General features: G+C 31.5%; 1 protein-coding gene across 3 annotated transcripts in view; it reads left to right on the top strand.

The window, feature by feature from the left end:
* Window positions 1–12,282, top strand: part of PDS5A (PDS5 cohesin associated factor A) — a 93,068-nt gene that overhangs the window by 35,238 nt on the left and 45,548 nt on the right. For all 3 annotated transcript variants that reach the window (XM_081146406.1, XM_081146407.1, XM_081146408.1), the window contains exons 4-11: window positions 126–212; window positions 733–830; window positions 2,080–2,206; window positions 4,294–4,374; window positions 5,238–5,378; window positions 9,481–9,596; window positions 10,357–10,451; window positions 11,351–11,496. In XM_081146406.1, coding sequence (XP_081002532.1) covers window positions 126–212; window positions 733–830; window positions 2,080–2,206; window positions 4,294–4,374; window positions 5,238–5,378; window positions 9,481–9,596; window positions 10,357–10,451; window positions 11,351–11,496 — 891 coding nt within the window. The remainder of the gene's footprint in view (window positions 1–125; window positions 213–732; window positions 831–2,079; window positions 2,207–4,293; window positions 4,375–5,237; window positions 5,379–9,480; window positions 9,597–10,356; window positions 10,452–11,350; window positions 11,497–12,282) is intronic.

The following is a 12,282-nucleotide window of genomic DNA, read 5'->3' as shown; positions in this document are numbered from 1 at the left end:
CTAAAGGAGACTTTTCTTTTTTTGTAGTTTATAAGAGAGACTACACTGCACACACAATTATGTATTGTGAAAGAATGATAAATATTTGTGTCTAAATTAATATATTTTTCCTCTTTTTTTAACAGGACATATTTTTGTTTATTACCAGACAGTTAAAAGGTTTGGAGGATACAAAGAGTCCACAGTTTAATAGATACTTTTATTTATTAGAGGTAAAAAAAATTTTTTTATTTTAAAAATATCACCGTTTCATGTAGTAGAAAATTCTTAATAGTAACTTTATAATGTAAAATGAATCTTTTTGTTTTACACAAAGCTCACTTAATAAAACATCTTTTATTTTTTTTATTTTTTGCTCCCTCCTCATATCCTGAAAAGATAAAAGTATATTCCACTGGGAAAACTGTTATTTAAAACTTTATTTTCATCCTTCTGTTTTTATTTTTTTCTAATCCAAAAAGGGATTAAGTTGAATTAATTTTCACTGCTTTTTATATGTTGTATATTATGTATGTCTAACAATTTCATATTTTTCAATTAGAGAAGGTTAATGACAACAGATATATATCTTATTAAAGGTCAGAGTACACAACTACTTTAACAATTGTAATGTTATATGTTGGACTTTTATAAGCTTTAAATGGATTTTTTAATTCTAAAAATTAAATTTTATTAATGAATTTGCTTTTGTGTAACTATTCTTTGTGTGTGAATTATTTTTTTTTTTTTAAGAATTTAGCTTGGGTTAAATCATATAACATCTGCTTCGAATTGGAAGATTGCAATGAAATTTTTATTCAGCTTTTTAGGACTCTCTTCTCAGTAATCAAGTAAGTTATTTTTGAAACATTTCTGTTTGTCTTTTCTTGCTATGCATATACACTAAGATATTTCAAAGTTATACGGAAATGTTTTTCTTAGAAGACTTAACGAAGATATTTGAGAGAGCATGCAAAAAGGGTGTCTTTCTAAATGTTATAGAAAACTGTGTATCTAATGACATGACATTTTTTCCACCAACTTTAAAATTTTTCATCTCTGCATTTTACCACTAAGTGCCCAGCAGGTCTATTATAAATTATTTCAAGTAAAAATTTTTAAATTATAGGTGAGAGATACATAAGTTGTGTTAAAAGTTAGGTTTGTCTTGATTTAAACTTTCCTGTATCTATAGCAGTATAACTAAATTATAATATTTCTCTTGATTTGTCTTTGCATAATTCTGACAAGTGTGAAAATGGATAAGTCAAGTCTTTAGTTAAGAAGTCATAAGGAGAGAAGCCTGGGTATCTAGTTCTACTAGTTATAATAGTTTTGTAGCCAATCTCTTTAGGTAAGTTTGTATCAGCAGTAGACATATTTATTGAGGACTACAGTTGACTCTTCACTGGCTAAGGAAGCAGGACCAAAACTGATTCTTGGCCCTATACCTTCTTGATTTTTTTGTTTATTTGAAATTCTTTGAGAGATACCAGGATGACATTTTTAGGACCTTCTAGTCCTATGTTCTGGTAAGCATTTTATATCGGACTTTTAATTTTCGGTATTGGTGAACTAAAACTTCTAGTGACAAATGTATGTACCATAACTTACGTGTAATTTATTGCTTAGGCTTTTTTGTGTATTTAGTTTTATTTTGGGGAATGTATTAAGATCTAAAAGGATAAAAGGGTGAAAACTATCTATCCTCATTATCTGTCATTTTTTGTATGTGTGTTCATACTTAAAATTTTGTCACATTTTAAAATCTGGGGCCATGTAAGCCAAGATGTTCTTTCAAGTTGACATTTTTGTTATTGAGTTTAACCCACTGCTTGAATTCTAATTGTATAAGGACTGAATTCATTTTAAAGGTCTTTGTTTTATACTTTACAACAATACTTTACGGCTATTGTAATAGTCAGCAGAAGGAGAAAGTAAGTAGAGTAGCCAAATCTTTGTCATTATTGGCATGGTTCCCTGAACTGAAAATCCTTATACATCTGACATAGATTTGGGTTTTTTTTAACTGGAAAAGTTTTCATTTTCTTTTTGTATGCCTTGATTTTATTTTTCTTTCCTTCCGTTTCTTTTTTTTAGCAATAGCCACAATAAGAAGGTACAAATGCACATGCTAGACTTGATGAGTTCTATCATCATGGAAGGTGATGGAGTAACTCAAGAATTATTAGACTCCATTCTTATTAACCTCATTCCTGCGCATAAGGTCTGTATATATGAAAATATTAATAGTTAATATTTAAAGGGAATACTACACACATTAAAAATAATTATTCACCATTTGCGAGCCCACGTAATTATTCCTACTATGATTATCCAGCCCAAACAAAATGTAACACACATCAATCTTGCAGCTCTTATTGTTTTTAGAAGATACATTGATTAACATTATATTGTGGAACATTTTCGTTCAGTTAAGCGCTACCTATTTTCTGGAAAATTAAAAATGTTTCAAATTTACTACTCATATAATCTTGGAATTATAAGGGGTTAGAGTACTGTCTTGGTTAGTTTGTTGTTTTTTAAGAAAAGAAAATGTATTTTTCCTTTGTAACATAGATATAAAGCATAGGAATTTGTATTTCTTCTCAGAACCCATACCCTACATTTTTCTTAGGAACTTTCAGAAAAAGATTTGGGCAGAAGCAGGAACTATGGTTCATGCTAATCATAGTTATTAACATTAACTAGGGTTAATGTTAAGGGGAAAGGATGATTCAGAGCTGTGCATTCCTCCATTTCCTTTTTCTGTTTCTCTCTGCTAGGCCCTCCTAAGGAGCTGAAGGATTTTGCTTCCCACAAGCTCCACCACTGGGCTATACTTAGGCCTGCCCCCCTATTCATTTTTATCCTTCTACTCTTTTCCTCTAATGGTTCAGTAACTTCTTATCAGATGTTAGATGTAATTAATTATAAATTCTTCTCTCTAGACTCTCTAATTCTCTAAATATTATTTGCATTTTATTGATTTAAATGAATCTAATTGGCCAAAATTTTGAGAGTATGGCAGAGATAGTATATATCAGATAAAATAAGAGGAAAAACATTGAGAGGAATAGATAGTGCATTTGGTGTTTATATTCTAGTTAGTATGTTTATGAGTAGGAAATAATATACCCCTGTAACAAATATAAAGGTTGCCTTAATTTTGAGCTAATCTTGTCCTTTTGCCAGTGGAGTAAAAGCCTAGAACAACGGTCAGAAACCTGGCTCACTGCCTGTTTGTGCAAATAAAGTTTTATTTGAGCACAGTTATGCTCATTTCTTTTTATTTTGTCAATGGCTGCTTTCACACTACAGCAGCAGGTTGTGTAGCTGCAGCATGGACCATATGGCTCACAAAACCTAAAAGATTTACCATCTGGCTCTTGGCATAAAAAGTTTGCTGACTACTGACCTAGAGTATAGAGCTTCCCAGTTTCTTTTTGGGAGAGGTGCAAAATTTTTGTCCAAAACTTCAGAGTATAGAGATGTTAATAGATACTCTCCCAAGAATTCCATTTTCAATAAGTTTTTAAAAATTAAGTATTGCCCTAGCTGGCTTGGCTCAGTGGTTAGAGCGTCGGCCCAAGGACTAAAGGGTCCAGGGTTCAATTCCGCCAAGTCAGTTACAGGCTCTATCCCCGGCCCCGGTCCAGGCAAGTGTGGGAGACAACCAGTCAGTGTCTTTGTTTCCCCCCCACATACACAGACTCACTCTGAAAAGCAATGGAAAAAATATCCTCAGATGAGGATTAAAAATAAATAATATAAAAATTAAGTATGTATTTTTTTCTAGTCTTTTTTAGACCCTTTAATATGTTACAGTGCATTGGGAATCTTGAAGAGTTGAACACAGTATTCAGCATTTCAAAAATATAATTTATTGACAGTTTTACTTTGAAAACTTTCCAGTCTACTGTTCCTCAGAGCACATGTTGATTAGACAATGAAATACTGGTCATGGGTTAAAGAGGGGTGTGGGGGTGTGTTTAGGATACATGGGTGTAATTGCCAGTTCTAGTTGGTTAACAAACAAAAAAGCCTTAGGTCGATTTTGAGTTTAGTAAAGTTAAACTTGATCTACTTTATGGCTAATTAATGTATTATTTTAGTTTTTGATTCATAGTTGTGCAATACCAATTTCTGCATTTAAAGGCACTTTACTAGAGGATATTGCATAAAACCCTGAATGGGATTCCATTGTATTTTTTGCTTTATGTTTTGTAGATTTAAAGACTGTAGTGATCTAATGGTGTTATCATAAATTCACCAAATCATTTGTAACTTTGCGTATTTTTTATTGTGTTTCAGAACTTAAATAAACAGTCCTTTGACCTCGCAAAAGTCCTATTGAAAAGGACAGTCCAGACTATTGAGGCATGCATTGCCAATGTATGTATTTCTGCCTATATTTGTTCCATAATTGTGTAATTCTTAATCTGTGTACTAATTTAGTAGAACGTTTGACATACAGGTTTATTTAGCCTATACAGCTTCATCTATTTAGAACAAAAGTATGCTGCTTTTCAAAACCAAATATATTTCGATGATACTACCAGAAAAATATATGCCTGTATCAGTTGCATACAACTTCCTCTTTAGCGTTTTTAAATTTAATACTTTCTAAGTGTGTATGTGTGTTGGCAGGGAGTGGAGGTGTCATTTAATTGTGCTCTCGATATTCTCTTTTTAGCCTAACATTCTTTTAAATTATCAGTTAGCTTTTATATCATCAACTTTTCCTTCTCTTTGTCCTCTGGTTCACAATGTATTTGACTTTCTCTGAGTATTTAAAAAATCATCCCCACCTTTAAATATTCTTTATTACTAAAGTCATGGAAAAATTGGTCACATTCAAATAAAAATAAAAAAGATTAATTAAGACTTAAAATGTTTCCTCTGCTATTAGGAAATTTCTCTATAAAATTTTCAAGGATGAGTTACATAAACTAAGTTTTTCTTTTAATGAAAATTAAGATCTCTAGAAATGTCATCCTAATTTGAAAGAAAGCTAACAATCCAGTTCTTCTTTACCTTTCTACTCTGTGCAGTATTCATAATTTGATGTTTAGAGGTTTATTTTATCTGTTTTGGTGACTGTCATATCATGTATTAATTGAAACATCTGTTTCAACCCCTTCTGTTGTTTATGTAATGTCTAATTATATAGTTTTTTTAACCCATGCTTATTAAAAAACTTATCCAAGTTTTTAAATGAAATGGATATTTTATCTTTGTTTTAATATCTCCTATAGTTTTTCAATCAAGTCCTGGTGCTGGGAAGATCGTCAGTAAGTGATTTGTCAGAACATGTATTTGATCTGATTCAGGAACTTTTTGCTATAGATCCTCATTTATTATTATCTGTCATGCCGCAGCTTGAATTCAAACTGAAGGTAGGACTGACTATAATTTTTAAGCCCTTTAAACTTTAAGAGAAAAATATATATGACTTAGTTTTTCTTTAGCTAAAAAATATGAGTTCAATTTATCTTTTCGTGTGTAGTTAAGGTATACATTTTTGAATAATTTGAATAAAATAGTATTTCTTATCTAGATCATAGTCAAGTATACATTGCAAAATTATAACTTACATAGTTGTTAAATATCTGATAAACACAGTGACACAAATAATAGATATGAAATATAGTATCCCAGAAACTGATGATGCATGTTATTCAATGTTATTTATTATTTAGGTATGTTTTTGAATATCAAAAGATTTCAAACTGAGTGCTCACAGGGTCTTGATTACAACTCTATGACCCTTTCATAGTATAGATCAAGGACAAAAATTTTACTTTAGGACTTGGGGTGTATTTTTTTTATAACTAAATAAGAAACTTATAACTCCTCAAAAGATATTAAATTTGACACTTGATCCCCTATCATAGCTTACACAAGATAATACCTTTGTTTGCTTAATATTCTAGACTTTTTGAAAGGCTTTTTGTATCCAGTATCTTACTTGATTCTTAAATCAAGCTATGTGTAATTAGGACCAACATTACAGTTTTTATTTTGGAGATAACAAACTTAGATGAAATATTTGGCTCGGTTATGTTACACAGATGACATATGTTACACAGTTAAAACAGATTCAGGATTAAAACTTTGTATTTTAGGCTATTGAAATATGTATAGATAATTAAGAATTGTCCAAACTATCTTTATTACAAGCATTTGTTATTTAATATAAAGGACTAATTGGTACCAGGCTTCTAAGAAACTCTGCTGTGTGGAAAATGTTATATAGAGAACATCGTCTTTATTGTGAGTTTATTTTCACAACAGCCTATAGATGTTTCCATGCCAAATTATTTCTAGGTATAAAGCATTAAAATATTTTCCCCCAATGTATTCATAGTCTGAATATGAAAAGTCAAGCATCTTTAATCCTTAAACAAGATTGCCATGATAGATTGTGGGAAGGATTTAGAAACTTAACTTTTAGATGTCTGTGTATGCACTTATGTAAACTGAGGGAAGCTAAGCTGTAGTGGTTGTTCATACCCCATTCTTCTGTAGGTTCATTTAATCTAAAGCAGAGGTTTCTAGCAAGCTGAAAGCAGCCTGAAAATAGGTTTTATTTGATAGATTTTTTTAAAATCTCATAACAAAAAACTTCTCTCTTTAGTTACTAACATTGACTGGATTAATAAGTTTAAAAGCCAACTTTTGTTTAAAAGTTCAGATGGATGCATTTTCTTCTACGGGGGACATCTGTAATAGTGTCAACAATAAAAAAAACTCAGATAATTTGGCAACATTGAGTCCTATTTCTACATGACAACAAAATGGCTAAAACTGGGTTGTAGCACTTTCTTAAATGAATTATGAGCTTTTCAGTTTACCACAGTCCCCAGTTACTTCTCATTCCTTTTTTTAAAAAATTAACACTATAATGAATTATTGTTATTTCTATATAGTCTGTTTTAATACCATATATATAAAACACAAAGCCATTTATTTTTGTTTTTCTATGTTCCTAGATAAATTCACATCTTTTTAGACTTTATACTGAACTAATACTGTATCTAAATAATAGTAATAATGGAATATTTGTTTATTGTCTTACAACAGGTGCCATCACCTGTATTCTTATTTGCTCCTGACTGCAACCCTAGACTGTACCAGTATTACTTTTCTCATCATGAATGAAGAAACTGAGATTCAGAGTAGTTTAGGTACTATCTATATATAATTAGGGTGCCCCATTTTGAGTTACCAGTATGTGCTAAGCAGATAGCCTAGGAAGTTTTTACGACTGTGGTGATTTTTCATTAGTTATGTCTCTGAATCATATAGCTACAGCTTCTAATAGTTAAAGAGTCACAGCTTACAATTTGTTTGATTTTAGTCTACACTGGGCCACTGCATGCAACTACAGTATATACACTGTCTACTGCATAGGTCCACAAAGTGTTATTCTCATATGTTTCAGGGTGTGGCTCAATTGGTTGGATGTCATCCCACGCACCAAAAGGTTGCTGGTTCGATTCCCGGTCAGGGCACATGCCCCGGTTGTGGGCTCGATCCCTGGTAGGGGGCATGCAGGGGGCAGCCGATCAATGTTTTATTCTCACGTAGATGTTTCTCTCTCTTCCTCTCTCTAAAAATCAATAAAAATTTAAAAATATTTAGCCCAGCCAGGCACAGCTCAGCGGTTGAGCGTTAACCTAGGATCCAGGCGATCAGGGTTTGATTCCCGGTCCGGCCACATGCCCGGGTTGCGGGCTCGATCCCCAATGACTCTCTCATCATTGATGTTTCTGTCTGGCTCTCTTTCCTTCTCCTTTCCTCTCTCTGAAATCAATAAAGATACATTTTTTTTTTTTAATTAAAAACAGTTACTATTGCCTTATTTTGGTTGGAGTGAAATTTTTCAGAGAATTATTCTGAATCAGTTACTTTGCAATTAGAAGTAATAATAATTATTTACCTTTTCTACCTAGAATGAAGAGAAATTAAAAACTAAGAGTAGCCTTTTGAGGTTTTTTTTTAGAAAGTCACTGGTAAATTGTTGATGCAGAATCCCTAATATTTGTCCACTGTTTTAATTATTAAGATTTATATGTATTTGTATTCAAGCACTGTATTATGTAATATCTTAATGAGATAATTTTACACTTTGGGATAGATTGATAATATCGCTGTACATCATTTTTGCATGATTATTTTTGTAACAAAAGAATTACCATCATTATAATCATATTCCCACCTCACTCAAGAAATTTATTTAAAATTTTGAACAGTGGGGTGAGTTCTCACTTACTTTTATTTCAGTAGTTAAATATATAGATGTGAAATGTCACATCATTTGATAATGATCACTAAGCCACAAAAGTTGTCACTTGCAAGTAGAATATAATTTCCCCTTATTCTAGTGTTTGACGTTTAAGGGATAGATTGATTTCTTAAAAAAAAAAAATCATGTTGAGTAGTCAATTGTACTTATTAAAAAGCAGCACTAATCTGCATTGTTGTCACATTGCTTGAGAAAAACTTTGCCAAAGAAAGTAATTTTGTAATTATAAATCTTAAAGCTTGATTAAATTTTCACTTTTACATGTTTGATACGTGTGCCTATTTTACTCATAAAATCCCTATTCCTGAAAGTTAAGATATTCATAAGGTAAAGATACACCATGGTCTTTATTTTGCTTTTTAACTTACTGCCTTTACCCGTGAATATTTGTTTATTGGATTTCTGGTATTGCTTTAGACATTATATTTGAACTTAAAAATCCAGCAGTTGCTTTTAGTTACTGTCTTTATTTTCGTAGTAAATATGTGATTTTTTTAAAAAGTTTCACACCATATGTTTTCAGAATAATTTAATTTATATTAAGACTTGATATCACTAGTGAAACTGGAACAGAATTTTCATAAGATATATTGAGTCAAGACAAGAAAATAGGACACCCTTATCAAAAACTAAGTTTTGCTTTTTTGTAGTATTCAGTTCACTTTTAGATCCTCTTAACATTCTTGTTCTTCTATTAAAATGAGTTTTGCTGAATTATGACATTCTTCTGTGTCTTGTTCTCCAGTCAGTAGGGGATCCTTGTTTAAAAGGTCACATATCAAAACCTTAATTGATATGGGTTTATGTTGGAGCTCAAATTACAGGAAAATGTCTTGTAAAGAAAGCTTATTAGGATGAGAATTTGCGGCTTTGCCTTTCACAGAATTTTTTCTAGGAGTCTTAGGGAATATTAGAATTGAATGATTGCCTTTTTCCACAATGTCTGTGTAGACTGCAAACAAGCAGTGAAGTGGGCATAAATTAGCAGTTGGGAGGGTTTGAAGAGCAAAGAACCAGATGATCTAACATAGAATCAGCAATTTCTGCTTAGTAAAGGAGAGCATATATTTTAAAGTTCTCATCATTATAAGCATAATATGAAATTATAGCTTCTTGGGAATGTTTCATTTTATTTCCTGTGATCTGGTGAGTAAATTGCTGCATTCATTTGTTTTTTTCTTTTTCCTTAGAGCAATGATGGAGAAGAACGATTAGCGGTTGTTCGACTTTTAGCTAAATTGTTTGGTTCTAAAGATTCTGATTTGGCAACACAGAATCGTCCTCTTTGGCAGTGTTTTCTTGGACGGTAAGAGAACATACAATTCTATGAATTCTTTTATATTTTGGAGGCCAGTCAATATGGTCCACTTGATTAAAAAAAAGCACACGTATCAAAATTTTAATTGATATATGTTTGTTTCTTTAGTATCTGTATTGCTGTCTTTCTTGGAGAACAAATTAGAGAGCAGATTTTTATGAAGAAAGCTTATTATTTACCCACGTAACACTTTTAATCTTTTTTTGTGCTAAATAATGTTATTAGAATAAATAGGCAACATCTAGGAATGTTCAAAATCCTAATATTTTTAAATAAATCATGAAATTGAACACATGCCATTTTTCAGTCCAGCAATTCGTTTACTAGTGCATATCTTTTAGGCCTGTAGCTTATCTAATTGCAAGATGTGTGTTTTGAAATAATTTGGTATTACATGATTTCAAAATTGAAAATATCATTCCTCTTCACTAAATAGTTTTTAATATTCTCAAGAACTTAGAATTATTATGTTCTAGCAACTTCATGGTAAGGTTGAAAAAAATATCTATGAGCTCGGCCAGTTGTTGAACCATGAACCAGTAGGTCATGGTCTGATTTCTGGTCAGGGCACATGCCTGGGTTGCCTGCTCAGTCTCCAATAGGGGGCATGCAGGAGGCAGCTGATGCCCCTCTCTCATTATTGCTGTTTCTACCCCTCTCCCTTCCACTCGCTGAAATCGATAAAGATATATTTTAAAAAATAATTTTTTGCCTTACAACTAACACTTAGCAATCTTTTTATATGTAGATTTAATGACATTCATGTTCCTGTGAGATTAGAAAGTGTGAAGTTTGCCAGTCACTGTTTAATGAATCACCCAGATTTAGCAAAGGATCTCACAGGTAAGGTAGCTGGTTTATATTACAAATATAAGAGTAATCACACTAATATCTTTTAGATGTGGCCTTTAACCTTAACTTCAGTTTCTGAATTAGGTTTTAACTCGGGCACTATTTCAGGTCTGTATCAGCCATGAACTAGGGAGTGATCTCATGTTTATACAATAAAATTACATTTGAAATCTTCATATTGTAATCCTGTAGAATTTTTTGGAAATCATAGTTTGAGGAAGTAGGCTATTATGATATCTTATGAAATCATTATAACCACGTGAAAATTAAACATAGTAACATATCAATTAATGAGTAGAAAAGTTATTATCTTCTGGACCAAACTAGAACTTCTCATTCTTCACTTGAACATAGAGCATTTGAATGTACATATTTTTATTTGGAAATAGCAAATAAATGGCTTCTATCAAAATGCTGTTCACCAAAAAAGAGGAAGTAATATTTTTTGTTTTGATTTTGTTTGTATTGTAAATAATTAGAAAATTTTTTTATAGGTCATAGAATGTTAATTCTGTGTTTTATATTGTGTAATGTGCAGATAATATGCCTATCAGCAAACTTGCTTATAAGTATTTTTACTGTTTTTCTTTTAAGTCCTTTGATTTGTATTGTAATTTGAATTGTAATCTGTTTAATCAGGTATTGCATTGTGATCTGACTTTTCCAGAATAGTTGATGTACATTATTTATTGACTATGCAGTAGTAAACACTTTGGTGTAGTTTAGTATACAGAGTATAGAGTATTGCTTCCTCGAAAATAAAATATTTTTAATTCATGCCACATTTTACAAACATTGTGTCAGTATGGACAAAAACTTAAAGCATTAGTCTGTCATTCTGAACGTGACAGTTATCATAGCTAACATTTGAGTTTTTTCTCTTATTACAGAATATTTGAAAGTTAGATCACATGATCCAGAAGAAGCTATTCGTCATGATGTCATTGTTACCATAATAACAGCTGCCAAAAGAGACCTTGCCTTAGTAAATGATCAGTTGCTTGGCTTTGTAAGGGAAAGAACACTGGATAAACGGGTAAACTCTAAGGAATCATATTCTTTTGTAATTTACTTTGTTTAAATTATTTACTAAGTGCAATAGAAATTATTTCCTATTTAAAGGTTTTCTGTGTGAAAATCAAATTAATACAATGCCAAATAAAGAGGTAATAATTTGTATTTTTGTATATTTTTAAATTTCCTTTATAAATGAATACAGTGGATTCTATAGCTTTTCAGATCTTAGGCATGGGTTTACCTTCTAGCTTACCTTTTAAAAAAGAACAGCTAAATTAAAGTTCTATTTTACCTTTTCATTTACATGATGAATTTCAAAAGCATAGTGACTGATCATCTAATTTATTACCTATATTTAGCATTTTCAGAAGTGACTATAACTTAGGTGGATCTGGCTGTCAATCATTTAACTAAAAGAATGTCACACTTTCTATGACAGTGATGTTTTCATATTGCTGTGCCAATCTAAGGGCAGAAATGACAGTTGTATGTTTATTTACTCTCTATGTGATTTCCTCCATGTGGAAGCAGTTAAAAATATGGGTTGATATGGACAAGTGGTATTAGGAACAGCAATAGCAATTGCTAAGGCATAGTGTCATCCATAAGCAAAAGAGAGACATGCAAGGCAGGCTGGTTAGACATGCTGCTTTTTAACAGAAGTTTGCCTTTGCACTGTGCTATTTTATGTGGGGCATAGTTGAAAACCTGTTCTCCCAAATCCATTGAGTTATTTATAATTTCAGGGTAGAAAAGTGGTATTTCTTGGTTCTAAAATAAAGCAAGAAGTATTTAAGTTCTTTTA

This window comes from Miniopterus schreibersii, assembly GCF_964146895.1.
Source record: "Miniopterus schreibersii genome assembly, chromosome: 1".
Taxonomy (NCBI): Eukaryota; Metazoa; Chordata; class Mammalia; order Chiroptera; family Miniopteridae; genus Miniopterus; species Miniopterus schreibersii.
Note: the sequence above shows the minus strand (reverse complement) of the source record. Positions and strands in the feature narration are given on the sequence as shown.